The sequence below is a fragment of the Ochotona curzoniae genome, unplaced genomic scaffold, assembly GCF_017591425.1.
Source record: "Ochotona curzoniae isolate NIBS_2020 unplaced genomic scaffold, NIBS_Ocur_1.0 patch1, whole genome shotgun sequence".
Lineage (NCBI taxonomy): Eukaryota > Metazoa > Chordata > Mammalia > Lagomorpha > Ochotonidae > Ochotona > Ochotona curzoniae.
This window is the reverse complement of record NW_024466639.1, coordinates 158,272-184,670: the sequence shown is the minus strand read 5'-3', so window position 1 is coordinate 184,670 and position 26,399 is coordinate 158,272. Positions and strand designations below refer to the sequence as shown.

The 26,399-nt window shown below is 46.6% G+C and overlaps 1 protein-coding gene across 3 annotated transcripts in view; it reads right to left on the bottom strand.

The window, feature by feature from the left end:
• The window catches only part of LOC121166246 (focal adhesion kinase 1-like), a 229,385-nt gene that overhangs the window by 55,377 nt on the left and 147,609 nt on the right, over nucleotides 1-26,399 (bottom strand). For all 3 annotated transcript variants that reach the window (XM_040995346.1, XM_040995347.1, XM_040995348.1), the window contains 9 exons: nucleotides 22,830-22,886; nucleotides 21,426-21,446; nucleotides 20,264-20,361; nucleotides 15,725-15,809; nucleotides 13,142-13,242; nucleotides 12,008-12,123; nucleotides 11,149-11,249; nucleotides 7,986-8,075; nucleotides 4,233-4,437 (listed from right to left, as the gene is read on the bottom strand). In XM_040995346.1, coding sequence (XP_040851280.1) covers nucleotides 4,233-4,437; nucleotides 7,986-8,075; nucleotides 11,149-11,249; nucleotides 12,008-12,123; nucleotides 13,142-13,242; nucleotides 15,725-15,809; nucleotides 20,264-20,361; nucleotides 21,426-21,446; nucleotides 22,830-22,886 — 874 coding nt within the window. The remainder of the gene's footprint in view (nucleotides 1-4,232; nucleotides 4,438-7,985; nucleotides 8,076-11,148; nucleotides 11,250-12,007; nucleotides 12,124-13,141; nucleotides 13,243-15,724; nucleotides 15,810-20,263; nucleotides 20,362-21,425; nucleotides 21,447-22,829; nucleotides 22,887-26,399) is intronic.

Genomic DNA, 26,399 nt, shown 5'->3' with positions numbered 1-26,399 from the left:
GAGGCTCACTAAAAGATACTCTTATTTTTAAAAGGTAATATCCTTTTTAAAAGATTTCCTTTTTAAATTTAAAATGCCTCTGAAAGAGGCAGGGGAAGAGACTGATTGTCCACTTGCCAGTTCATTCTTCAAACGGCCGCAATGGCTGGAGGCAAGCCTATCAGCAGACAGGAGCCTCTCCCAGCGCTCCCAGGTACGTGCAGGGGCCCTACACATGGGCCATCTCCCACTGCTTTCCAGGATGTGTGAGGAGCCAGGACTCAAACAGGAGATGCCAGCGTCAAATGTCAATCCTGAAGGGTGATAGTCCTGATGCAGCCAAAGCAGAGTTTTAACTCCTACCTACAAAGGACAAGGTGAACTGTAACATCTTCTCAACCGCTGCATATCACAGCGCTGAGGATGGATTCTGCCTGCGTGTGTAGCACCGACGACTCCCCAGTCTGCTGGAGGAGTTATGGTGAGCCACATGCATAGGCACAGAATGCCTGAACCTACTCAAAACAGGTCAGACCACTCCAGGGTCGGGACAGCAGTGACCCCTGGAGGACGAGCAGAGACAGGGCAGTTGCTGGCTTGCGGGTGTTTTCTTGACCTGGTTACTGGTTAGATGTTACATCTAATATGTGAAAATTCACTGAATATTTCAATTTAGTGATATATGCCACAAAATCAAAACTGATAATTTTGTTTTATGTTACTGTAATTAATTTAAAAAGATTTAGGAAATTTAACTTAGATGTTTCCCTAAATTGAGATCAAAACTAACATTCTGTGGCCGGTGTCACATTGCGGAAGTAAAGGCACCAGCTGCAGTGCTGGCAATCTGTGTCGTGGCTGGCTTAGGTCCCCACTGCGCCACCTGTGACGCAGAGCAACAGATGTCAGCCCAGGTGTTGGGCCCTTCTCCAGGAGTCTCAGAACAACTCCAGCTCCTGGCTTCGGCCTGGTCCGGCCCCGGCCGCTGCAGCTGTTCAGGGAAGGAATCGGCAGGTGGAAGACCAACTGATCTCTCTCCCTAATTTGATCTTTCAAATAAATGTTCCCTTTTGATCTTTCAAACTAATACTCCCTTTTATTTTTTTACTGTGGCACAAACACTGCAGAGGCAAGCACAACACTGCTGGCACAGCGTTTGAAGGTAAGCTCCAAAAGAGCAAACCACGAAAGCTATTCTCTTGACGTGGTACTAACAAAGCACTGACAAAAGCTGACCAGGGTTAAATGACTTCTCATTCAAAAACTACTACTGCATTCTTAATAACCTGCCAGCACACAAATGCTACAGCATCTGTATTATTAGACCGCCCACAGCCGATCACTTACACTATTCCTACACAGGAAGATTCTACACTTGGTGCTCAGCCATCCACTAGATGAAGCTCCTCCTACTGGGCCACGAACTCGTGCCGACGAACAGGAAACAGGATGTGAGGAAGACAGGCTCTTTGAGTCACACGAATCAACTCATCAAAGTGTGACCAAAGTAACTTTCCTATGATTTTACCTTACAAGTTTCATCCTGAAAGTCACTTTCTCACTAATGCAGCAAGAATCTGGAGTCCGGCTGCAGGTGAGTGGGATCCAGGATGACCTGAGTCCATCTGCAGTGTTTTCTTTTAGGAAAGAAGATGGGATTTGGGAAATGTTTTTAAATACTATGATATGCATACGGGTATACGATTTATTATTTATTAAGTCCTGACTACACTATAAATCTTGAAAAGACATCTTTAATTCTGCACAAATTATTATAGTGCTGTTTCATTGGCCTATGTGGTGGTCACCGTATGAAATGTCCGATTCGAAGTAGAACAAGGCGGAACACCTGTGCTAAACGCACAAAGGAGCCACAGCACAAGGGCACAGGTCCATTGCAAACTAGTCATCACTAACAGGCAACGTGTCTGGGACAGATAGTGTTTGCCGGGAATTTGCCTGAATGCAATAATCCCGAGACCAATGAGGAAATGAGCGTGGGCGCACCAAGCCACGAGTCCAGAGTCAGGCCGACCCTAGCCGGGCCCTGAAGAGCAGAGGGCAACTCCAGCCCTTGGGGAGTTTCCTTCTAGTAGGGCTGAGATACGCTAGACTGGGATCTCCTCAGGGCAAGAAAGGCGGGTCAGGCAGCTCGGCCCAGGGACTGACACGGGCTTGATGGGTGCAGGTGCTCTACAGGGTCGTCCAGCTGAACTGAAAGGGGGAGCAGCCCGAGGGAGACCAAAAGAATACAGAGCTGGAACGGCTCTGGTGGAGGCAGGGCAGCCAGAAGTCACAGGAAAGCCAGGTGTGGAAGCAGCTAAGACGGGTGGACTTACACAGAGCAGACGGGCCCTCCAGGCTCAGGGCCCGCAGCACAGCCAGTCAAAGGGCCGGCATGGGGGCAGCAGGTGTAACGGCCACACTGGGAACCCTTACCCAAATATGAAGAGCGACAGAATCAGTTGGAATTGTTTTGAGCAGAGAATTTTCCCACAGTGATGTTCCCAAAAGCTGCCTGAGTGAGCTCTGCCAGACAGCTGGGAGAAGGGGGACCCCCACTTGCAATGAAGGAAAGGCCCCCTCTAACTTGCAGGAGGTGGGGAGCGACAGCTGAGCTTTTCCCATGAGGATGATGTTGGGCTGGAAAGCTGGAACACACACAGCTTGGGGCTTGGGACTTGTGCGACAAGGGAAGGACTAAGCTTGAGCGAGACAGTGGAGGCACACGGCCGGAGGAATGGCTAAGACAGCCCAGCAGGAAGACTAGCAAGAGGAGGTGAAGACAAAGTTTGGCTTAGACTGCGTAACAGTGGAGGAAAAGCAAGTCAGTGAGGGGAAGGAGGTCAGAGGGAACAAAGATCAAGGCAGGACAATTAAAAACCAGTAAGAGCAAAACAAGAGAAACTGTTCAAAAAAACTACCTATAATAGTAAGTGGTTACATCATTAAGCTTTATGAGAATTAGTTAAGTTAGATTCTCAACTTGAAAGAAACAGAGAAGAGGTGGGATGGCTGTCTGGATAGAAATACTTGCACCCCATCCTGGGAGAAGGCAGACTGGCATTCTGCAGGGCCCTGGGGAGTGAAGCCAGGGGCCCAGCGCTGGCTGGGCACACAGCCTTGCTCCCAGGGCATCCCAGACATCTCAGTCTCCTCCTCCTCCTCCACGCTGGGGCAGGGATTAGGCTGCTCTGAAGCCTAGCTCAGATCAAAAATGTCTGCAGACTGCATGACCCTTAGGCTTCTGCCCACCTCGCCTCTTCCCTGTAGGCTGACCTGCTGCAAGATGTGCGGTGGCCAGAGCCTAGAGCTCCAGCTGAGAAGGCGGGTCTGGACAGGCTTGCAGGATCTTACAGATCCTGAGACTTGCAACAAGCCTAGGCAATAACCTAGGCAACAAACCAAAATCACACAAAATGAGGGAAGTACCCAAATCTGCAAATACAGGCTGACCCTTAACATTGTTTCTAAAGTCAAGTTCCTCATGCCCGTGTGCCACACTCAACATACTACTCAGACAAAGATTAGGGCTCAGTGTGGACCTCAATTCAATTTAGCTCAAACGCTAACTCAGCACTCATGGTGACTGGTCCTAAGCGGGGCAGTGAGTATGCAGGGACAGCTGCCAGGAGCTCCAGGTTCTAGTGCCAACCTCTCTGAGGATGCTTACTGGGTGTTGGTAGCCCCCAGGGAATGGGGAGCTGGTAAAACTTTGGGGTCTAACAGTGCTGAGCACAAAGCCAGCCACAGAACGGCATCTGAACAGAGACCAGATGTCTAAAACGCAGTCATGGAACTGGAGGTAGGGTTGGTCGGGAAAGTTTCCGGAAAGAGGTAACATCTGAGCTGGTTTCCAAAGACTGAACAGGAGCTCATCAGAGGGCAGTTCATGTGAAGGGCAGAGAAGTCAGGTGCTGAGGGGCACAAAGGACCAGGGGGCTGCGGGAAGGTGCCCAGAGTGGCTAGCATGGTCTGCACTATCATGGCCCGAGAAGACATTCTAACCCCAAAAGCAGGGGGAAGATACACGATCAGGACTGGGACTTTATTAAGCAGATTCTCAGACATAACACACGTAAGACCGTGCAACATACAGAGAAATGTAAGTCAACTCTACAAATTGTGCTTCTCTAAGGGATAATAGTTCAGCTGTGGACGTTGTGATACAGTGGTCTCCAAAGGCTGCGCACTGCCAAGGAGAAGCAGCACAGACTGCCCCCAGCCCAGGCCCTCTCCACCCCCGCTCCTACCTGAGCTGAGCTTTAAGTTCAGTAAACCTGGGCCGCCTGCTGGGGTCATAGGCCCAGCATTTCGTCATAAGGCTGTAGAGGGTGGGAGGACAATTTGGAGGCATTGGTAATCTTTCCCCATTTTCAATCCGACCGATCACATCATTGTTCTTCACTCCTTGAAAAGGCTTCACACCATGCATCAGTATCTCCCACATACATACACCTGTGAAGTGGGAACGAAAACACCACAGTGAGCGCAGCCCGAGTGACCTTCCCGTCTCAGGAACGGCTTCGCAGCTGGAGCGGTGAGCATCGCTCACACATCCAAAGCAGTAAACAGCTGGACAGTAACACAAGTGCAACAAGTGCTTCATCACGATGTGCTCACAAAATCTTTAGTTCTCTCTGAAAATCATACTTTAGAAGATGGACCACCAGTTAGGGTGCTAGTGCATGGCTTAATGAACCATTTAAAAAAATACACTTAGTTGGATGTTAGATTCCCTTCTCCTTTAGTACAACTTATTTCAATAGCTGACTTAAGACCAAACTGAAAGAAAAAAAAAGAGAAAGAAAAAATTTAAGTCTCATGCTTTTAGACAACTCAGGATCCCTAACAATGCTGCCCTTGCCACAGTGCAGCTAAGTACTGTCAACTGATGCCAGTGATCCCATCTAGAAACTACACGATGACCTCAGAAAGTTCGTTTGGACTTCACGGTCGAAAATAACTTTCTCTTGAACTTTTAAATAACCCTATTAAGAATCTGCCTTTAAAACAAACTAGGAAGCCTGGTGCAGTAGCCTAGTGGCTAAAAAGTCCTCACTTTGCAATTGCCAGGATCCCATATGGGTACCAGCAGCCCCACTTCCCATCGTGCTCCCTGCTTGTGGGCTGGAACCCTGCACCCAGGTGGGAGTCCTGAAAGAGGTTCCTGGATCCTGGCTTTAGATAGGCACAGCTCTGGCCATTACAACCACTTGGGGAGTGAATCAGCCACGGAAGATCTTCCTCTGTCTTTCCTCTCTGTATATCTGACTTTCCAATAAAAATATATAAATCTTACAAAAAAAAAAAAAACTAGGGCCAGCATTGTGGTGTAGTGGGTTAAACATGCCATACCAGCATCCCATATGGGCACTGGTTCTAGTCCTGGATCTCCCACTTCCAATCTACTCCCTGCTAATGCACCTGGGAAAGCAGCAGAGGACGAGCCAGGAGCTTGAGCCCTGCACCCACACAGCAGACCTGGAACACGTGCGTGGGCCCTGCACCCACACAGCAGACCTGGAACAAGCTCCTAGCTCCGAGTTTCATCATGACCCATCGCTGGCTGTTGTGGCTGTTTAGGGAGTGAGCCGGCAGATCAAACACCTCTCTTTGTCTGTTTCTCCCACTGTAATAAACCTTGGGGGAATACCAAAACCAACAAAACAGAAAACCCTGAGACTGTGCCCAATATAATGCAATGAAGGAAAGGTAACAATGAAAGTAGACCATGAGAGCCCAGCACAATAGTGTAGTGGCAAGAGTCCTTGCCCTGAATGCCGGGATCTCATACATGTGCCGGTAATAATTTTGGTGGCCCCTGCTTCCCATCTGGCTTCCTGTCTGCGGCCTGGGAGAGCAGTCGAGGAACGCCTAAAGCCTTGAGACCCTGCGCCCGTGTGGGAGATCTGGTGGATGCTCTGGGCTCCCGGCTTTGGATTGGCTCAGCTCCAGCCATTGCAGCTGCTTGGGAGTGAATCAACGGACAGAAGATCTTCCTCTCTGTCTCTCCTCTTTGTATATCTGATTTTGCAATGAAAATAAATAAATCTTAAAAAAAAAAAAAAAGACAGTGAAATAAAGGGTGGTATTTTCTCCCAGTATCCTTTGGTTGCCGCTCTGGCTCTTCTGTACCTCTTGTCACCTTCTAAAGCTGCCAGGCCACAGACACGTCACTGTACGCAGGCCTGGCACTCCCAGCCTCCCGCCTCCAGTCACACTCCCAGCACTTTTCTCCCGTGGACCTTTCTTGGTTGGTCTCTAGGAGCTACTGCCTATCCTATAACACGTTGTACACCTGTGCTTGAAGAGCAGGGCATGACTTTATTTTATATCTGCAGTGCCAACTCAAGGAACATAAGTCACATCAAAACATTTGGGCAAACCTGATTCTGAAATTAGTCAGAAATCCAGTCATTTCATAGCAAAGTCTGAGCAGAGCAATGCCCCTGGCAGATACTGTAGTATTATCACTACTATTAAGTAATAATACCATCCGTTATCATTTCTTGAGGATTAAATATCTACCTGGCACCGTCTTCTGGAGACCCACATACATTCCCCACTTCTCACAACAGCCTTACATTTCTCTACATGTTGTATTTTATTAAACTAAATCTAACATGACACCAATGACCGGGAATTATTTTATATAACAAAAGGTGGGCTAGGGAATACTGTCAACTACATTATAGTATTATAATCTTTTCTTACCTCTTAGAATTTTAAATTTTATTCTTACCTAAAGAGCTCTTTTAAATTCATCTGGGCATTAGAGTAACAATATGAACGAAATAGTTACAGCCCACACTAAAGCAAGCAAGAACAGCTAAGTAAAACATGCTTTCAGTTAAGGTCAACTGTAAAATGTCATTGATTTTAAAATACACCAATGTCCCTGGGTAAAGCAATATTGGCCTATCCGAATCTTTAAATTGTGGAATTTTCTTGAGGCAGCAAGCTTCTTGTTCTGCAGGTTACAGACTAATTAAGCAAGGAAAGCCTTGCATTTAAAACCACATCAGATGGGCTCCAAAACCTTGTCCCATTATGTCATGCCATTTCTTATATTACTGGAAAGTTCCTTCCTATATCTAACTAAACTGGGATACTAAAACGTTTACTACAAATCAACAGTACATAAACAGAAAAAGAATGTTTAATACATAAAGTTATCTTTATTTGCAGGAGAAAAGAGGAACATGATAAAGTCCACAGGCTGTCTCCCCTGAGCAAAGACAATGCACAGCCAACACGACATGCAGAGAGGGAAGACAGCATCCTGCTCAGGGCTTCCCGAAAGAGGAGCACTGAAAGGGAAGACGAGATTCCAGTAGGAGGAGCAAGCCCAGGGCTGGGACATCCACAGAGGGCAGACACCAGCAGAGCCGCGTGAAGACACAAGCGTGACTCTGAAATGTGGCTGCAGTGAGCCGGAGCCACACATGCGCTCCAGTTGGGCGGGTCTGCGGCAGTCCACAGGACAGAGGGACGAGGACAAGGACTCCAGAGAGGGCAGGAACGGACAAAGTAGACAGAGGAGCGAGTGTTACAAAAGATGAAGGCTCTAGTAACCAAGTCAGGAAGATTAGACGCCAGAATAAAGTGATGAGGCACAACTTGAGATATTCTGGAACAGACGGATATCACAGAGCCAGGAAGACACGTGACTGCTCAGCCATTCACATTACAGGGAAGAACAAGATGGCCAAGGGGAGAGGAGCAAGAAAGACGGAAACAGACAAGGTACCTCCCCTGCAGGACCGAGGAGGAGCTGTGAGGGTCAGCATGGTGGGACGTGACCGGAGCCTGGACAAGGCTGCAGCACAAGACATGGGCATTCTCAGCAACACGGCCCAGAGGCAACTACAGAATCTGGTGAAGACGGTCAGTTAGGGAAGGCCAACCAACCCACAGATTCTGAAAATAGACCGTAGGCTAAGTTAAGTTTGTAGGATATAAGAAACACAACTTTTAAAAATACCAAGTAAAAAAATACTCACCAAACATCCATACGTCACTAGCTGAGGTAAAACGTCGAAAATTGATGGACTCTGGAGCCATCCACTTAATAGGCAATTTTCCTTTGGAAGCTAGAAGATTAATGTTAGAAAATAAATTTTCCCTTAAACTCTTAACAGAATTAGCTGAGATGCTTCAGTATCAAGCTGAGAAGCTTCCCCTACAGTTGGGAGAAGCACTCGGGGCTCTCATGTCACTTGGGGCCAGGTGACTCAACACTGATGTCCTCCCTTCTACAGACGCAGCACGTCCCGGGAGGGCGGAGGTGCTGGCCTGCAGCTCCCCGGGCGCGGACCCTCGTTCCTCCCTGGTGCTTGTCACCAACATGCAGCAATGCTCCCAGGGCACGCGTGCACGCACTGCCACCATGGACTTAGACCATCTACAACTCATTTCTGTGAGGCTCACACATGTTCAGTGACTTGCAGGAGGCCACTCCACTAACAGGTGTGTGAGCTGGGAACCAAACTCCCTGCCCCTGGCTCTGCTGTGCCGCTCTTTCCAACCCAGACCCCAGCTGAGACAGGAGGGAGTGCCCAGGGCTCGATCTCACTTGACAATTTGCTGACTGGGGAGATAACGTTCATGCTGCCCTGCGCGTGTCCTTGAATGAAAAGCACCAAGAACTGGTTTGAGGGGTCTACCAGTGAAACTCAACAAAAGGCAGATGCACAAATACAGGATCCATGTATGTGAAGAGAGAAAAGGGGAGAAGATACAAAAGGTTCTCTTTAAACAAGTATTATATACTTCTCCCTTCTTATTGGAAAGGCAGACACAGACACACATAACAAAGAGAACAGAGACAGACAGAGATCTGTGTCTACGAGTCTACTCCTGCCTAGAACTCCATGCAGGTCTCCCACACAGGCGGGTAGAACTGCCGTCTGCAGGCCACGAGCATCTCTGCAGACTTTCAGAATCCGCACCGCAGGGCCATTTTAGACTTTACCAAACTCCAGGGAGTCTACACTTACCTTTCTGACATGTTAATATTTGTGCGAATTTGTGAAGTTCTTAAATGAAGTGTGTTTAATCTTGATACTCATACTAAGAATTTATCTCATTACTGAAATTCAAATACTTGGATAGTCAAGATCTGAGCTGGAAATGTGAAATGGATTCCAATACAGTAAAAATTGATTTCATCTTTTAAAAAATCTTCAGATTTGAGGCATGGCATTTTGTTAAAAAAAACAACACTTGGGCCTGGTGTGGTAATCTAGCAGAGAAAGTCCGTGCCTTGCACACACTGGGATCGCATATGGGCACAGGCTCTGATACCGGCGGCCCTGCTTCCCATCCAGCTCCCTGCTAATGGCCTGGGAAAGCACCTGAAGACAACCCAAAGCCTTGGCACCCTGCACCTGCGTGGGAAAGCTCAAGGAAGCTCTGGGTTCCTGGTTTCAGATTGGCTCAGCTCTGGCTGGTTGCAGTCACTTGCAGAGTGAACCATCAGGCGAAAGATCTTCCTCTCTGTCTCTCCTCCTCTCTGTATATCTGATTTTCCCATAAAAAATAATTGTTTTTAAAAAAAAGTTTTATTTAATCTAAAAGGGAGGAAGAGAACAAAAAATGGAGGGGGAGAGATAGAAGTAAGAGGAACTAGAGTAAGTAGACCAAATACTCATGGGTCACTCTCTCACTCTGCTGTCAGGTATTAACTGTCAGATCAGTCTAAACATCTGTGGGTTGATAACAACTTCTGGCCATTAAAGATAAAATGGCACTCAATATCCAAGAGGAAGTATTCATTCATTTATTTGAGATCCATGCCTAGGAACATACAGGCTGTTTTGTAGGGTACCTCTATGTTTAATTTTAAAAGAATCTGCTGGGATAGTACTGTGACACAGCAGGCAAAGCCACTCCCTATAACACAGGCTTCCCAGAGAAGAACTTGGCTGAGTCCCAGCTGCTCCACTTTTGATCTAGCTCCTGGTTAATGGCCTGGAAAAGCAGCAGAAAATGGCCCAACTGTTCAGGGTCCTGCAACCCATGTGTGAGACTTGGGAGAAGCTTCTGCCTCTTGGTTTTAGCTAGCTCAGTGCTAGCTATTAAGGCATCAGGGCAAGTCAACCTGCGGACGGAAGACCTCTCTAACTCTTTCAAATCAATCAATCAATCTTCATAGTTGGGAAATAATTTTTTCTAACTCATAGCTTATATTTTCAGCTTTCTTACAGATTCTGTCATAGACTGAATATTACTTATCCTTAAACTCAGGCAGCTGTCTATTGATAAGTTAACAGCTCAAGGGGGTTGGAACCTGATGCAATTACAGTGTCCGAAGGTGGGCAAGAAGGAAGTTCTGGGGTCAGGGTGTGTGCCTGCAGGTGGGGGTGTTCATGGAGGGTGGCTCTAGGAGCCCGTGTGGGCCCCTACTGTGCCTGCCCCCCACCTCTGCACATCATTGCCTTCCCCAGACACCCAGCCAAGGGGGCGGCCTGACCACAGTCATAACAAAGCTTTCTGTTCACGAAGTTAGCATTTTCTTATATATAGAATAATTTTTAATTCCTAATTTTCATGTCCAACTGATCAGTTTTTAGCTTTAATGGCTCTTTGTTTTTGCTATAAAGTCTAAAGCTCCTCTGTCAGTCCTGGATCATAAAGATTGATACCTATATGCCTTTCCCTTAAACCCTGGACAGTCGAGACCATCTAGACAGGTTTCTGTGGAGGACGGCCCACTGCGCCAGTCCATGGGCACAGAGTCCTGTCTGTCCTAACCTCAGTAAAGCAGACCAGAACACACTTTTTAAACAGAAAGGAACACACTGGACCCAGCATGGTAGCCTAGCAGCTAAAGTCTTCGCCTTGTACGCACTGGGATCCCATATGGGCGCCGGTTCTAATCCTGGCAGCCCCACTTCCCATTCAGCTCCCTGCCTGTGGCCTGGGAAAGCAGTTGAGGACAGCCCAAAGCCTTGGGAAACTGCATCCATGTGGGAGACCAGGAAAAAGCTCCGGGCTCCTGGCTTTGGATCGGCTCAGTTCCGGCCATTGCGGCCATTTAGGGAATGAATCAACAGACAGAAGATCTTCCTCTCTGTCTCTCCTCCTCTCTGTGTACCTGCCTTTCCAATAAAAAAGAGAGAGAGAGAAAGGAACACATTAGGGATTAGGGATTTCTGGTCTTACCTTTGTAGTAAGTACTATCTTCCATATAGCGGGACAGTCCAAAGTCTCCTAATTTCACACAATCATTTGAGGACACAAGAACATTCCGAGCTGCTATATCCCTGGATAGGGAAGAATTTAGCACAATAAATTCTACAACACAGGAAGAACATCCATAAACTAAACTACATTATGTTAAAAATACACTTATCACTACTTGAATGACAGCTAAGATACAACACAAACAGATCTAGAAAAGGTATGCATTAATTAACTCACTTTATATACACTCTTTTTTTAATGATGAGCGAACATTCTCTAGTAAAAATGCTAGTTTTTGTCAAACGATCACTTGCACCAGCTGATGAGCAGTGACACAGGAGTGGGGTCCAACTGGGCCATTACTAATGAGACCTCATTCAAAGAGGACAGTTGGGATTTACATACCTGCAATTGATTTTGCACATGTAGTTTATTTTAATGTTGGGTGGCAAAACATTAATTCTAACACAGTATGGGGTAAACAAATTTTAAATTCTCCCACCTGCATTCAAACTACAGATACATCCACTAGAAACAGAAATTCCACAAAAGGCCAACACGCATCAATGGTGCGTGACACCGTGGTGTTCTGGAAAGTCCCAGAACGCTGTCTGCTCTGGGAACCATTCCCTTTGCCCTAATCAAGTACAGGAGCTTGGCAGCATTTGCTGAAGGAGTAACTCTCCCTTTCTGTATATTAGTAAGCCATGCTTCTCCACTCTGGCAGGACTCTAGTCACTGTGGTGCAGCCTCACAGGCACCAAGGGCTCCAGTGAGAACAGAGTCTGTCTGCTTTGCTTGCTCAGAAGGAACTCCCAGTTTTACGATGGAATCTTACCTGTGTACGAATCTTTTGCTCTCTAGATATGCAAGAGCTGTGCTAAGCTGATAAGCATACAGGATCAAGGATGCTAGATCCAAACTGTATTTCCTTACTTGCAAAAACGACCTCAGCTTTGGAAACAATGCCAAGACAAAAGAGAGAAACGAATTAGGAACAGAGCTCAGCAATCCATTGCAACACACTACAGTTAGCAGCAATGCCGCCCATCTGAAACTCATGTTTAGCTTTTAATTCTTTCAGAATAACAAAGTGTAATGAATTAAACATTTTAATTCAGAAAGTGTAATAACCCTACTTCATCTGAAATCTTAACATGAAATCAGAGCCTTGCTGACTACAGACAAGTTTCTCTAAAAATTTAGGAAACTATGCTTCAAGGGAATAAATAAAAGTATAACAAAATATGAAGTGCTCTTGGGTGCAGGCTTGGTGCAGTGAGTTGAGCCTCCACTTGGGTCAGTGCTGTGGCACAGAGGGTACCACGTCAGCATCTGATTTGGGCACTGGTTTGAGTCCTGGCCTATCCAGTTACCTGCTATGTGCTTGGGTCTCTGCCCCATGTGGGAGACCAGGTAGCAGCTCCTAACTTTGGACCAGCTGAGTTCCAGCCACCTACAGCCATTTGAGGAATGAACCAATAGACAGAAGACATACGTGTGTGTGTGTGTGTGTGTGTGCGCACGCGTGTGTGTGTGTGTGTTTGGCCTTCTTTCCCCCACCCTCCTTTGCATAACTCTTTCAAATATATAAATAAATCTTTAAAAGGTGGTCAGATGTAACTAAATTCAGCATTCATTTGCCCATCAATACTGTTTCTTCTTCCAATCATTGGACTCCTGTAGGCATTGGCCCAGACAGCAAAGCTGGTCCCTTGTTGCTACTTAGTCCTGATAAAACCTGGGCAGCAGAAGTGCTGAGTGGGGAGTATGGAGGAACGTAATGATAAAGCCACTTATACCCACACCTTTGCATTCAAAGCACAACAAATATCCCCAAATCTAAGACACATATTGCATCTATTGCGCTATCAGGGCAGATCCAGCACCACAGGCACACTCAAGCACTCTGGAGCCTGAGATGGCTGGGGGTCGCCAGGCCTAGGCCAAGCGAGGTCTGGGTTCACAGTACCTCTCCAAGCGTGCACAGCTCCATGATTATCCAGACGGGGTTCTCCGTGATAACGCCAATAAGCTTCACAATATGAGGGTGGTCAAACTGACGCATGGTCACTAAGGAAAAGCGTTCACAGTCACTCGGAGCATTGGGCAACTGGGATCAAAGACTGAGCTGAGCAGACACTTGGATTTACTCATTTACATCCTTCCTTCTCCATACTCTAGGAATGGTTCTGCTGGTTTTTATGTAACACGAAAAGTAAAAGGGTAGGGCTGGCGTTGTGGCACAGTAGATGAAAGCTGCTGTCTGCAGCGCCAGCGTCCCACATGGATGTCACTTGTCTCCAAGCTGCTTCATTTCCTACCACGCATCACTCATGCACTCAGGAAAGCAGTGGGAAACGGCCCAAATCCTTGAGTCCCTGGCACCCATGCATAGGCCCTGATGGAGCTGCAGGGTCCTCGCTGTGGCCTGGCCCAGCTCCAGCTATCTTGGCCATTTCCAGAGTGAACTGTGGAATGAAGATCTGTCTCTCTCTTACTAACTCTGCCTTGCAAACAAATTTTAAAAAAAGGGGCCTGGTGGCATAGCCTAGCTGCTAAAGTCCTCGCCTTGAACATGCCAGGATCCCATATGGGCGCCGGTTCTAATCCCGGCAGCTCCACTTCCCATCCAGCTCCCTGCTTGTGGCCTGGGAAAGCAGTCGAGGACGGCCCAATGCTTTGGGATCCTGCACCTGTGTAGGAGACCTGGAGGAAGTTCCTGGCTCCTGGCTCCGGATCGGCATAGCACCAGCCGTTGCGCTCACTTGGGGAGTGAATCATCAGATGGAAGACCTTCCTTTCTGTCTCTCCTCCTCTCTATATCTGACTTTGTAATAAAAATAAATCAATCTTTTTAAAAAAAGGGAAAAATGTAAATATGCAGTACAAAATTCAAAGCAATCCCACAACATTTATTTGTCAGATAGAGTGCTTAAGCATATTGCAATAAACATTCAGGCACCAAACATATTTACTCTTATTTTCAATTTATTATTAGCAAATTTTAAAGCTTTATGTCTAATTTTATATGATCAGGTCTTTACATATTTCCTCTGAAGCAACTACTAAAAATGCCAGCAGAATACTAACTAGAACCTTACAAGCACAAAAAAATGTGCCCATGCTAAGCAAAACATCACTAGCAACTTTAACCCGTTAGTGGTCTGGGCCAGGGGGCCAGAGGCCAGGGTCCAGGCTGCCTCCCAATTCTGGAAAGGGAAATCTCACTGGCACCCAGTCCTACTCACTCCTTTGAAATGGTCCAAGGAAGTTTCACAGCACCCCAGGGCTGAGTACCAGCAGAGTCTGTACAGCCTGAGGGAGCCACTGCCAGGACCTTTACAGAAAAGCTGAATAACCCATCCAGGAGTAAACAGACCATGTACCCCTCCGGAGGCTTTTACGACTCCAAGGGCCCAATGCAGTAGTCTAGCGGCTAAAGTTCTCACCTTGTAGGCACTGGGATCCCACATGGGTGCTAGTTTGTATCCCAGCTGCTCCACTTCCCATCCAGCTCCCTGCCTGTGGCCTGGGTAAGCAGTTGAGGACGGCCCAAAGCTTTGGTACCCTGTACAGCACGGGAGACCCGGAAGAGGGTCCCGACTACTGGCTTCAGATTCTCTCAGCTACAGTCACTGTGGCCACTTGGGAAGCCAGCCAGTGGACAGAGATCTTTTTCTCTCCTTCTCTCTGTATATCTGACTTTCAAATAGAAATTAAATATAATTTTTTTTAAAGTGCAGATACCTTAAATAGATTGCACTTCCCTGAAATAACAGCCAAATAAGCTTTACAAGAACAAAACAAGCTTAGTCTGACCTGACTACTCCTACAAAATAACAGAATTAATTTTGTAATGACTTCAAAGCCCCACCAAAACACAATATCTATTCAGAACAGTTGCAGAAAAAGATAACCAATTTTTACAACTTGCATTTTAAAAAAGTGTTCAACATATAAGAACACCACTAAAGGCACAGCAGCAGCTAGTTCCTGATGTCTGCTGCAGTCTGTTTTCTGGCCCTACATGCATTCAGAAAGGCAACAGTCCAGATGACAGCATGGGGAACGGGCAGGTGCTGCGGTGCAGCAGGACCGCCACTAGGGGCGCTGTGCACTGCTCCTTGGCTTTAATGCAGCTCCCTGCTAAAGAGCCCAGTGTTTGAATCCTTGTCACCTATATGGGAGAACCAGATAGCGTTCCTGGATTAAGCATGGCACAGCCAAATTTGTTATGGGAAGTAAAAGACTTGTCTCTCACGACAAAAACAAAGAAAACAAGCTACTGGCCAGGCTTTGTATTGTACTTAAGTCAGATTCAAGAACAGGGTTAAGGATGCAGTTAGACTTAATTGATTGAAGTCACAACATGACTTATTCTGTAATAAATGTATTTATAAAATGTGAAGCAGGAAGAATTAACTCCATGCCATATAACACAGCCCCTGTGAGGACGGGCCTGTGCAAACTAAGTTATTTTTCTCACTTCTTTAGAGACATTTTGAACTCAAAGACACAAAGTCACATGGAGTTCCACAGAAATGAAACTTACAGGCTTCTTGGAGAAATTTCTCTCTCACGCTGTCCGAGGAGCAGTTTTTACATGTTTTAATTGCAACCGCCAAAGCTGGATTCTCCTGTTAGGAAAAGTACAGAATCACACAAACGTGGAAAGGCTCTCTGTACTAATCAGTGGGTACACTCACGAGGGGCTTTCTGTATTGCAACTACAGGATTCCAGATCAACTGGACTCAAACCTCCAAAATCTTCCAAGAATGGTAAGAATACTTAAAATACAGCCAGTTGGTATAAAACCCACAGTAAAAGAGGGATATGGCTGTGACATGCCACAGGCTATTGACTGACAATGCAACCTTCGACTCTATGCTTTGTGACGGGCCAGTGAAGGCAGAGGCAACAGGCCCGGCAAGGCAGTGAAGTCATGTGTGAGAAGCTGAGTTACCAGGGGCATGGGGCAGATCCCACTGTTGAGTGTTTGTAGAGCGCGTCAAGGCCAGAGGATGGAAATGCCAGGCAACAGAGGGCGCTGCAGGTCCGCAAAGATGCGGCTTCTCATCTAATTGCTAGGATGGGGAATGGAGGCCTGAGCCCCTATGTGTAGGACCTGGGCTGTGGCACGGAGCAATGACTGCAGTGAGGCAAGGGCATACAGTGGGCTCATGCTGCCTGCGCATGGAACCAGGTGACAGATGAGCAAGGGTGGCTGGGACAAGCATGGCAGCAGCAGAGGAAGTAGGAAGAAGGGCTGAGGAAGTGGGATTATGGATTGGGCCCGAGAGTCCAGCACAGGAAGCTCATCTTCAGCTCTGATAAGCTTGTGATGCCACAGAGATAACGAATCCCTCCAGTGGGATGGGCAGCGCAGCAGACAAGTCTGAGCTCACATCCCTGGGAAAGGTGAAATCCCTGCGGAGGCCAAGGAGGCTGCAGGCCACGCTGGCGTGAAGACAGGGAGCAGAGGAGACCCGCAGGGGTGACAGGCGAGCGAGGGAAAACCAAGGAAAGGTATTGTGCTGCTGCAAATCAACAGGATCCCATAGGAAACTGTGGACGGCAGTTTTAGGTAAAGATGGTCCAAAGCCTTGGGACCCTGCACCCACGTGGGAGACCAGGAGGAGACTGCTGACTCCTGGCTTCAGATTGGCCTCAGCAGCAGCCACTGGGCCATCTGGGGAGTGAATCAGTGTGTGGAATATCTTTGTCTATCTCTGTGTAAATATCTTTCCATTTAAAAAAAAAGAAGAAGAAATCTTAAAAATTGCTTTGGAGTACAAAATTAAGCTTACACAATAAAAACAAACATATTCACAAATATCAGAAAAGAGTTAACACAATGTGAGCTCTGCTATTTGTCAAGGGGCAGGGTTTATTAAACAAGTATTTAAGCTAATACTAGATTGTAGATACTATAAATGAGTGTCGGGGGCAGAGGCCCGGCCTAGTGGTGAGAGCACCCCACGTGGGAATGCCTGACACCAGTGCTAACATGGACTGGGGGAAATGGTGCTGGATCCTAGAGCTGGGGCCCGAAACTGCCAGGGGGTAGTGCCTCCTGCTGTCACATCGCCTGTCAGAGGCTGCCCAGGAGTCCGCCAGCTAAGAAAAGCTTGTTTGCACTCAATGCTCCTCCACTCTCTCTCACAACAAAAACGAGGCACTTTTTTCAAAAGGGAATGAGAGTCCAGTCCACCCGCCCTGCTGAGACCTTTGTGACATGCGCAAGTAGCCGTCCTCTGAGCTGGCATGCCGGTGTAGGGAGCGGAGCGCGGCAAGCAGCTCGGGCTTGGCTGTGCCAGTGGGCAGTGCAAAGCTTGGCTTCGCTATATTTTTCAGGCAGGGATAGTCTGGTGGGATTTAGGTCTTTTCAAATAGATATAGTAACCGTTTCAACCTTTTCCTTAACAAGCAACACAAAGTGAAATAACAGAGCAAATAAAAAGAAGAATAAACAACAAGCCAAAGTACGGAAGAAATCTATAACTTCATGTAAGTGCAAGAGTAAAGAATTTCAAAACAGAACCCCAAAAACTGAATTTCTGGGACTGGCAATGTGGCATAACACATGAGGCCCCTTGCTGCAGTGCCAGGATCCCACAAGGGTGCTAGGCTGAGTCCCATCTGCTCCATTTCAGACCTAGTTCTCTGTTAACTCACCCGGGAAAGCAGTGCAGGAGGATGGACCAAGTCCTGGGACCCGGTACCCACATGGGGGATCTAGAAGTTCCTGTTTCCTGGCTTCAGCTAACACAGCCCTCAGACTGCCACTTGCAGAATGAACCAATATATGGAAAACTGTTTGTTGCTCTCTTTCAAATAACTAACTAACTAAGTAAATAAATACACAAACAAACTGGGCCTTGTGCAGTAACCTAGCAGCCAAAGTCCTCGCCTTGCACACACTGGGATCCCATATGGGTGCCGGTTCTAATCCCGGCGGCCTCACTTCCCATCCAGCTTCCTCACTGCCTGTGGCCTGGGAAAGCAGTGAAAGACTCTGCACCCGTGTGGGAGACCCGGAAAAGGCTCTGGGCTCCTGGCTTCAGCTCAGCTCAGCTCCAGTCATTGCAGCCACTAGGGAAACGAAGATCTTCCCCTCTGTCTCTCCTCCTCTCTATAACTGACTTTCCAATAAAAATAAAATACATCTCAAAAACAAAACAAAACAAAGCCCTAAACTTCTAATTAGGTTAGTTATTGAGCAGCAAATGATTTTTTTTTTTAAACAAATTGACTTCTGGGGTACAAAAGTGACGTTCAATCTCACATATCAAGGATAACAAACAACAAAGACGGAGTCACTTGCAGTTTCCACAGTATGGGCATCCAAACAGGACCAATGGTCTGTGCTGCTATCCGAAGAGAGCATTCACAGAGTTCTGGAGTGGGCTGGGGCAACCGCATCCCACCGGGGGCAGCTGGCCTTGGTGCCTAGCTCTGGCAGTCATCAGGGCTCCAGGCTCTGAGCTCTGGCCATGCACAGGGCTGATTCCAGCGACATTCTTGGCTCAGTCCTGCTGCTGGAGGCATCTGGGGAGTGAACTGCTGCAGTGGACAACAGGAGGTCTTGGAGCCTCCGCTACTCAAAGGTTTTGAGGCATTACACACTATTATTTTTAAAAGAAATTGCAAATGCCATTAACTTAATCAAGAAATACAATAACCAGTATTGTCGCAAATGTGAAAATATTGGCACCTTTTATAGAGAAGGAGAGACAGAAAGATTTTCCATCTGCTAGTTCACTCCCCAAACAGCCAGAGCTGAGCTGATCCTGAGCCAGGAGCCAGGAGCTTCTTCTAGGTCTCCCACACGGGTGCAGAGTCTCAAGGCTTTGGGCCGTCCTCAACTGCTTTCCCAGGCCACAGGCAGGGAGCTGGATGGGAAGTGGAGCTGCCGGGACACGAATGGGCGCCCACATGGGATGTCTGTACTTGCAGGTAGAGATCAGCCAACTGAGCCATCATACCAGCCTCAATACTGGCACTTTTATCCATGCTGCAAGGACATAAAATGATGCAGTTCTTGGAAATCAGTCTGTTAGTTCCTCAAAATAGTTGAGCATAGCTATCATATGATGGAGCACTTCTACTTCTAGCTACAGACAAAAGTGAATAGCTAACATATTCAGACCCATCTCACGCATGCACATTTTATTAACCTGTCAACTGATGAAACGGAAAGCAAAGGTGATGGCAGTCACAGGAATGGAGGAATGTGCAAGGCATGAAGCTAAATGTGAGAGCAGACCAAAGCATGAGTCTGCCTCTATGAAGTCTTCTGTATAAACTGAGACAGGCAGCAGGTAAGCGGCTGATACTGAGAGTGCGCAGCACAGACAGCGAGCATTATCAAGTCTTGTGAAGTCAAGAAATGTTGCAAACCCAACTGTGGCCATGACTACCCAGCGGAAAGGCACCCAACTCTCCCAAGAGCCCGGTGCACGGTCAGCACTGTGCCGCAGCATGGCATACTGGTGCCTGCAGCATCAGCAGCCCCTCTGCGGCCAGCGGGAACCACACCGCTCCTGTTCTGACCCAGCTTGCTGCCCAAGTGCCTGGCAAAGTGAGAGGATGGCTTCCTGAGCATGCATGCCCTTGCCCTCACGTGGGAGACCAGAAGCCCCAGGCCTCTGGCTTCGGCCTGGCTCAGCCAGGCATGATGCGGCCACCTGGGGAAACAGCCAGTGGTTGATGATCTCTCCTGTAACTCTGCCTTTCAAACAAATTAGAGGCAACCTTTAAAAAAACTTTGAAATTTGTTCTCTCAGAGGGCAAATTAAAACTCTTGTCTTGAAAACGTAGGCAAGTGTGGACACTGGCTTGCTGCTTAGCTCTAGCCATCTCATGCAAACATTCACCCATTCCACCACCAATGCATGCCCCAAGGCTTATGTTCTTTCTCAGCCCTTCAAAGAGAAAATTCTGTCCCTGGGGGGCGGGAGAGGTTTCTAAATATACCAAGTTGATTCTGATGAGCTTCAAAAGAGAGAAGTGAAAATCCGGAGAAGCAAGGACTCAGGATGACAATTTCCACAGAATCAGCCTGGATCGCGACAGTCTTACAGCACTTACTGGACTCATGTACATCCCTTGATGCACGTCTCCAAACTGGCCTTCTCCAATGCATCGCCCAAGTTCTATTCTGTCTCTCTGAATCTCATAATCCCTGGCTGCAAAACATAATGTACATATCAGTCAGCACCAAGGCCCAGCAGCCTAACCCAGAGACCAGCAACGACTGGGACTTCTGCAGTCAGAGTCTCACATCTGGTACACCCGTCATGAAGATGCTTACACACAGTGGAACTCTCTTAAACTATGTCACTTAGGACAAAGTATTGATCAGATACAGCACTGGACAAACCACTGAATAATAATTATACTAAAAATAGTTTTTTACACGTTACTCTTAGGAGTTCTTGAAAGTCTAACCTTCTATCCATTTATTTGGTATCTTTATATAATTGGCCCAAACATTAAATTATATGCTCAATTATTAAGAACTATTAGTTGAGATATTAATATGTGGAGTTAAAAGTTACTTAAGGCAATTATTTTAGAAATAATTAAGATTTTTATAGAGGCAACATAAAACTGTATCATGAGTAAACCTATATTTTCAAAGTTTAAGAGTTTTCCACGTCATTATAATAATATCTCTATATTATTTATGGAGCTAAAAGAATTTAAAGAGGTGTAAAAACTAATTTCAAAATTAAATAAACTTGATTTCTAAAACTAAAAACTAATTTCAAAATTAAATAACTTGAAATCAAACATGGCAAACCGTGAGCAGGTTTTACCTCTGAGAGCAAGTGCCTCATGGTAATATATTAGACTGCCATGTTTTGTATCCAATCACTTAGCAAGCTGCTGAGGCACAGGGAAAGAAAAACCACCTCGAGGGACTGAGAGGCTGGGCTCCCACCCAGCTGTGCGTGTGGTGCTGTGATTCCAGAACACGCAGCCACGCCTCACACTGCCGTGCTCCAGCCGCGTGACCACCAGAGGGACAGACCACGAGCCAAATAATCACTTGTAAATCATACAGAACATTCAATTCCCCAGTTTAGATAAGTCATTTTCCTCTTTAAAATCACTTTAGCTAGTAATTACATTGATTTAACAGTATGAGTAAACCAATGACAAGCAGTTTAAAAAAATACAAGTTAACTGAAACTGAAACATTCCATGTCACTCGGTAGGTTGCAAGTGCAGTGAAGGTTCCTGTTACCTTTATCTATTCCATAGCTTTCTGGATTGCATTTGAGAGAGAGAAAAATTGAAGACCTTGCTTAGAAATAACTAATAGTAATTAGTTTAACAATAGCATATTTGGAAATTACATTTCATTAATTACTTCTGAAAACATTTTATGCATGAATATGAGTTTAAAAAGGAAACTACAAGAAAAAAAAGTATCTACAAGTTAGCTTGATGTTACTTCCGGCTCTTCAGTTCCCACCCCAGCAACTGCACATGAACCTCAGCCTGGTGGAGTGAGACTGAGCACACCACGGCAGTCGGCGCACACGGTCAGCTCTTGCCTCACTCACCAAGGCGCTCCCTGAACGCAGACAGAAGCTGCCCGGCACAGTGCAAGTCCCAGAGTGTGGGGCTGTTTCTCAGTTTTGATAACGTCTTTTCAATTGAAAGAAAAATGTGAATGAGAGGATCTTTTCTATTCATACATCATGGAAGTATTACACATATTTACTTTACAAACATCTGTGGCTCTTTTAGAATTAAGACCCTCAGACTTCAAATTGCCACTGCCTCCAGGGCCTCTTTCCAAGGCAGGTTATAAGTTTAATAGCAACGGCAGTTAAGGGCTTCTCCCCTGCACACATGCACACTCTGAGCCGACCGTCCCTGACCGAGCAGGGGGATGGCACTAGCGTCTGCCCCGCTGGCCCCGGAAGCTCTGCTCGGAGCTCCCTGCACACCTGCCAGCCCCACGGTACGGGGGTTACATCCTGCAAGTTAGCTGCGCCGCTTGGTCAACAGCAATGAAGACAAACAACTCCAATTTCCCGGATATGTATGTGTGCATGTTTATTCTTATGTAACCTTTAAGGAATACTAATTTTCTGAGACAATCATCGAACATTTCATTTCTGCAGAGCCAAGAAGAATACATAAATCCCGAAACTAAACTGAATATTAGACAGCTGAGTGCTATACTTCTGACCTTCATTTGAGAGGACATATATAACACAAAACCCTGAAAGTCGAAGGATTATCTTTACTAAGCTGTCAGTGAGGTATTACAAACGGCTCTAAGGGGTCTGGTGTGATGGCTCAGTGGCTAAATCCTTGCCTTGAATCTCATATGGGTGACGGTTCATGTCCCAGCTGCTCCACTTCCCAACAAGCTCCCTGCTTGTGGCCTGGCAAAGTAGTTGAGGCCGCCCCAAAGCCTTGGGACCCTGCTCCTGGCTCCTGGATTCCGATCGGCTCAGCTCTAGCCACTGTGGCCACTGTGAGAGCTTCTCCTCTCTGTAAGTCTGTCTTTTCCAATAAAAAATAAATAAACCTTAAAAAAAAATGGCTCTGAGGAGGTTAGCACACGTCTAAAACCCAACTGCGATGTACTGTCTATCAGACTTCGCAAAGACACAACTGGAGGTCTACTTACTTGAGGGCATTGTGTACGTGTCGTCTTCATCTATGATTTCAGCATAATCGTCCGTTTCTGCAGGAAAGGCAACACGCGCAGAGGTTACTCCCCAGGCGACCTTCTGGTCTTCAACACACTTGAAAAGGCAAAATAATCTGCCTGACTTTCCTACTATGCTGAAATATTTTAAACACTACTCAATTTTGGTCCCAATGAGTCACTCATGGAGACAGGAGTGACATCAGTGTCCAATGTGTTACAACACACAGACTTGTTTATCACACAGCAAAGAGGCCAGCAGAGGAAGCCTTGTACAAGACTGCCGGACATGATGCCAACGCACCAGTCCGCACTGACCAGTCACTCCACGTGCGTGTTCAAAAGCGCACCACTGTCTCACGTGATCTCTCCCAACAAGACTGCAATCTTGTTTGATTAATAGATTCAACTGCACAATCTTAACTTATTCCTTCAGAACCCAGATGGCAGGCCAATATTTGAGGGGATTAATTGGGTTGATTTATCTCAATTGTTCAGGGTTGAAAAACTGCAATCTAAAGAATTTATCTTCTATAACTTTTTCACTCAGAGAAAATAAATAGTAGATGAAAATGTGGTATGGGATTTCTCTCTCCTTCTTTATTTTTTTGGAAATAAAGACAGTTGCAATATTTCCACTGGAGTAATTTAACAATACATCATAAAGCCACTCAAGTCCTGTGTGCCTTCTTTTTCTGACACAACAAAAGCTTCACTGCGTGCCCCCCAGCCACCAGTTAGCACAGGACAGCAGCACTTTCCGAAGTCCCTGAAATGGAATGCTGCCACTGTTGTGGCACTCAGCTAACCCAAGCAAAGTACAAATATAGTTCATTGCCGTTAGGACAGCGAGCTCCTCATATACTGCTATAATAAAGACTGAGCAAAACAGGTAACTGAAAGGACTCACTTCTTCATGTGTAATCATCTTTAAACATGATCAGACAGCAGCCAGCTGGGCAGGCAGAACGTAAAGCTAATGAACCAACTATCCTTCAGGCACTGCTCAAGTCTGCACTCTCCCTAGGTCATACAGGATAGGGCTCTCTGCAGCTCCCTGCGTATTTACAAACACCACTCCGTACGGAAGAAGGTCTGTACCAAAGCACCTGCTCTCCCTGAAGACTCAGGCCGACTGTCATCTTTAAGACCTGCGGCCTTGGTGAGATGGCTTATCAGAACGCGAACAGAAACTTGTAAGGAAAAGGACTAAACGGAGGCGTTCAAGTTACACATCATGACGACAGCTCGTCAAGCTAGGCTCAAGGAGAAAACCAACCAAGAATGAGAGCAAAGGCAGAGGCTTTCCTCCTGGCTTACCACGGACTGCAGTGCCTGCTGGCTCAGAGCCAGCCCTGGCCTCCACTCACGCCTCTCCTCCAGCCCCCAACACCCTGTGCGGTGGCCCCTGCACACCGTCCGGAGGCGGCAGGGCAGTGTCCTGAGTGGGGGGCCAGTGCTGGTACAGAGGGGAAGCTCAGCAAACCCTGCTGCGGAGCAGAGGTGAAGCACTATGCCCACCCTGCTCCCAAGGGCCTCGACACCCATCTGTTATAAACAGCATGCTTCTCCTGCCCGGCCTCAAGGACTGCAGCACAGAACGGCACTGAGAGTACAGGCCTTTTTACGCATACTGAAGGACTGTGAAAAATTAAAGCACAACTTGGAATTGACTAGAAAGAAAACACCAAGAAAATCGGGAAACAGGCCCAAAAGATCTAAACACCAACAAAAGAAGCCAGATCTGCATTCCTCACACCCCCGAGAGCTTACACATGCCAGATCTTGTGAAAAACAACCACACAGCAAAGGCCTTCACGGTAGCACTGTCACCATTACCCTGCTGACCAGGCTGGAAACTGAGGCACAAAGGAGATGAGTAATTTTCTAAAGACCTTGGTGGCTAGCAGCCCTAGAGCGACGACTCACTACACGGTGTGAACAGTGCACAGGGTGAGGTGATTACGCACGGTGTGAACAGTGCACAGGGTGAGGTGATTACGCACGGTGTGAACAGTGCACAGGGTGAGGTGATTCCACACACGGTGTGAACAGTGCACAGGGTGAGGTGATTACGCACAGTGTGAACAGTGCACAGGGTGACGTGATTTCATGTAACTTTAACTACTCTTGTTATTTTTTTCTAACCATTAAAAATTCTAGAAACCACTACAAGTTCAAAGGACAACATAAAATCAGATGAGCTTTATTTGATCCAAGAGCTAAGCTTAAATTGTGCGCTTGTGATGGGTTAAGTATACTTGCTTGGCTACTTCACAGAACTGAAAAATTCAACTCTGTGGAAGACATTAAGACTGACTGCATCTGGGCCCTGTGCAATAACATAGCAGCTAAAGTCCTTGCCTTGAGCGCACCAAGATCCCATATGGGTGCTGATTCTAATCACAGCAGCTCCACTTCCCATCCAGCCCCCTGCTTGTATCCTGGGAAAGCAGTCAAGGATGGCCCAAAGCTTTGGGACCCTGCACACATGTGGAAGATCCAGAAGAAGCTCCTAGCTCTTGGCTTCGGGTCAGCAAAGCTCCAGCCATTGCAGCCTCTTGGGGAGTGAACTATCATATGGAAGATCTTTTCCTCTCCTCTCTGTGTATCTGCCTTTCCAATAAAAATAAAAATAAATATTAAAAAAAAAGAATGACTGCATCTGTCCCTGTGGTAAGAACCATCTGGAGACTTCTATGGAAGTGCCTGTGCTTTCCCAGGAAACTTCACAGCATCCCCTCAGAGAGCTTGCACCACAGAAAGCAGAAGAGCAGAACAATTGCCTCAGCCTGCCTCAGCCACCTCACTCAACTGTCGGCCAGTGGGTCAGGCTGGGGCAGTGTGCAAAGAGCAAGACCCCCCAGGACCTGACCACTAGTCATTCCAGGCTTGGATTCAGCTCTCAACCCCGTTATCAGCTTCTCTCTGCCAAGCACAGCGGCCGTGGAAATCTGTGGCGATTTAAAAACCACACTGGTGAGGAGCTGGCAGGAGTGAAAGCTGCTAATTTATGACTGACATCATGCAACAAATCTAGAAGCACATTCCCATAACCTCAGGAAGTCCGCGCACTTTTCAAAGACGTGTAGTTCCTTTTCGGCTCATTAAATTCAAACCATCAATATCTCATCCCAGCCTAAGACTGTACATAGGCGAAATTTCCTAGTTTAATTCATGTGACTTTTAGAAATCACTTTCCAGTTTTTCTTTTCTATTACCACATTTTCAAACTAAGAATGTTCATTTCTGCACTCTGCTAAGAAAATACAGTATATGGGTCTCTATCATACTATCTGGATAATGACACTGATTTAATAATTTTTCACAATTGGACAGTTTTGGCCATGAAATCCATGAAATGTACTACAAATCAATATAAGTTAAGTTTGCCGATGAGTCGTGACAAAGAAACACATCTCTCCTTCATCACGGCCCTGAGCAGTCTTTCAGAGGCCTTGCTTCCTCAGCACACAGCGTTTTCTACTTGGTTCTGCTGGATTAAAATCACATTTTGCCTTTTATGAAACACTAACTATATCAATTTAC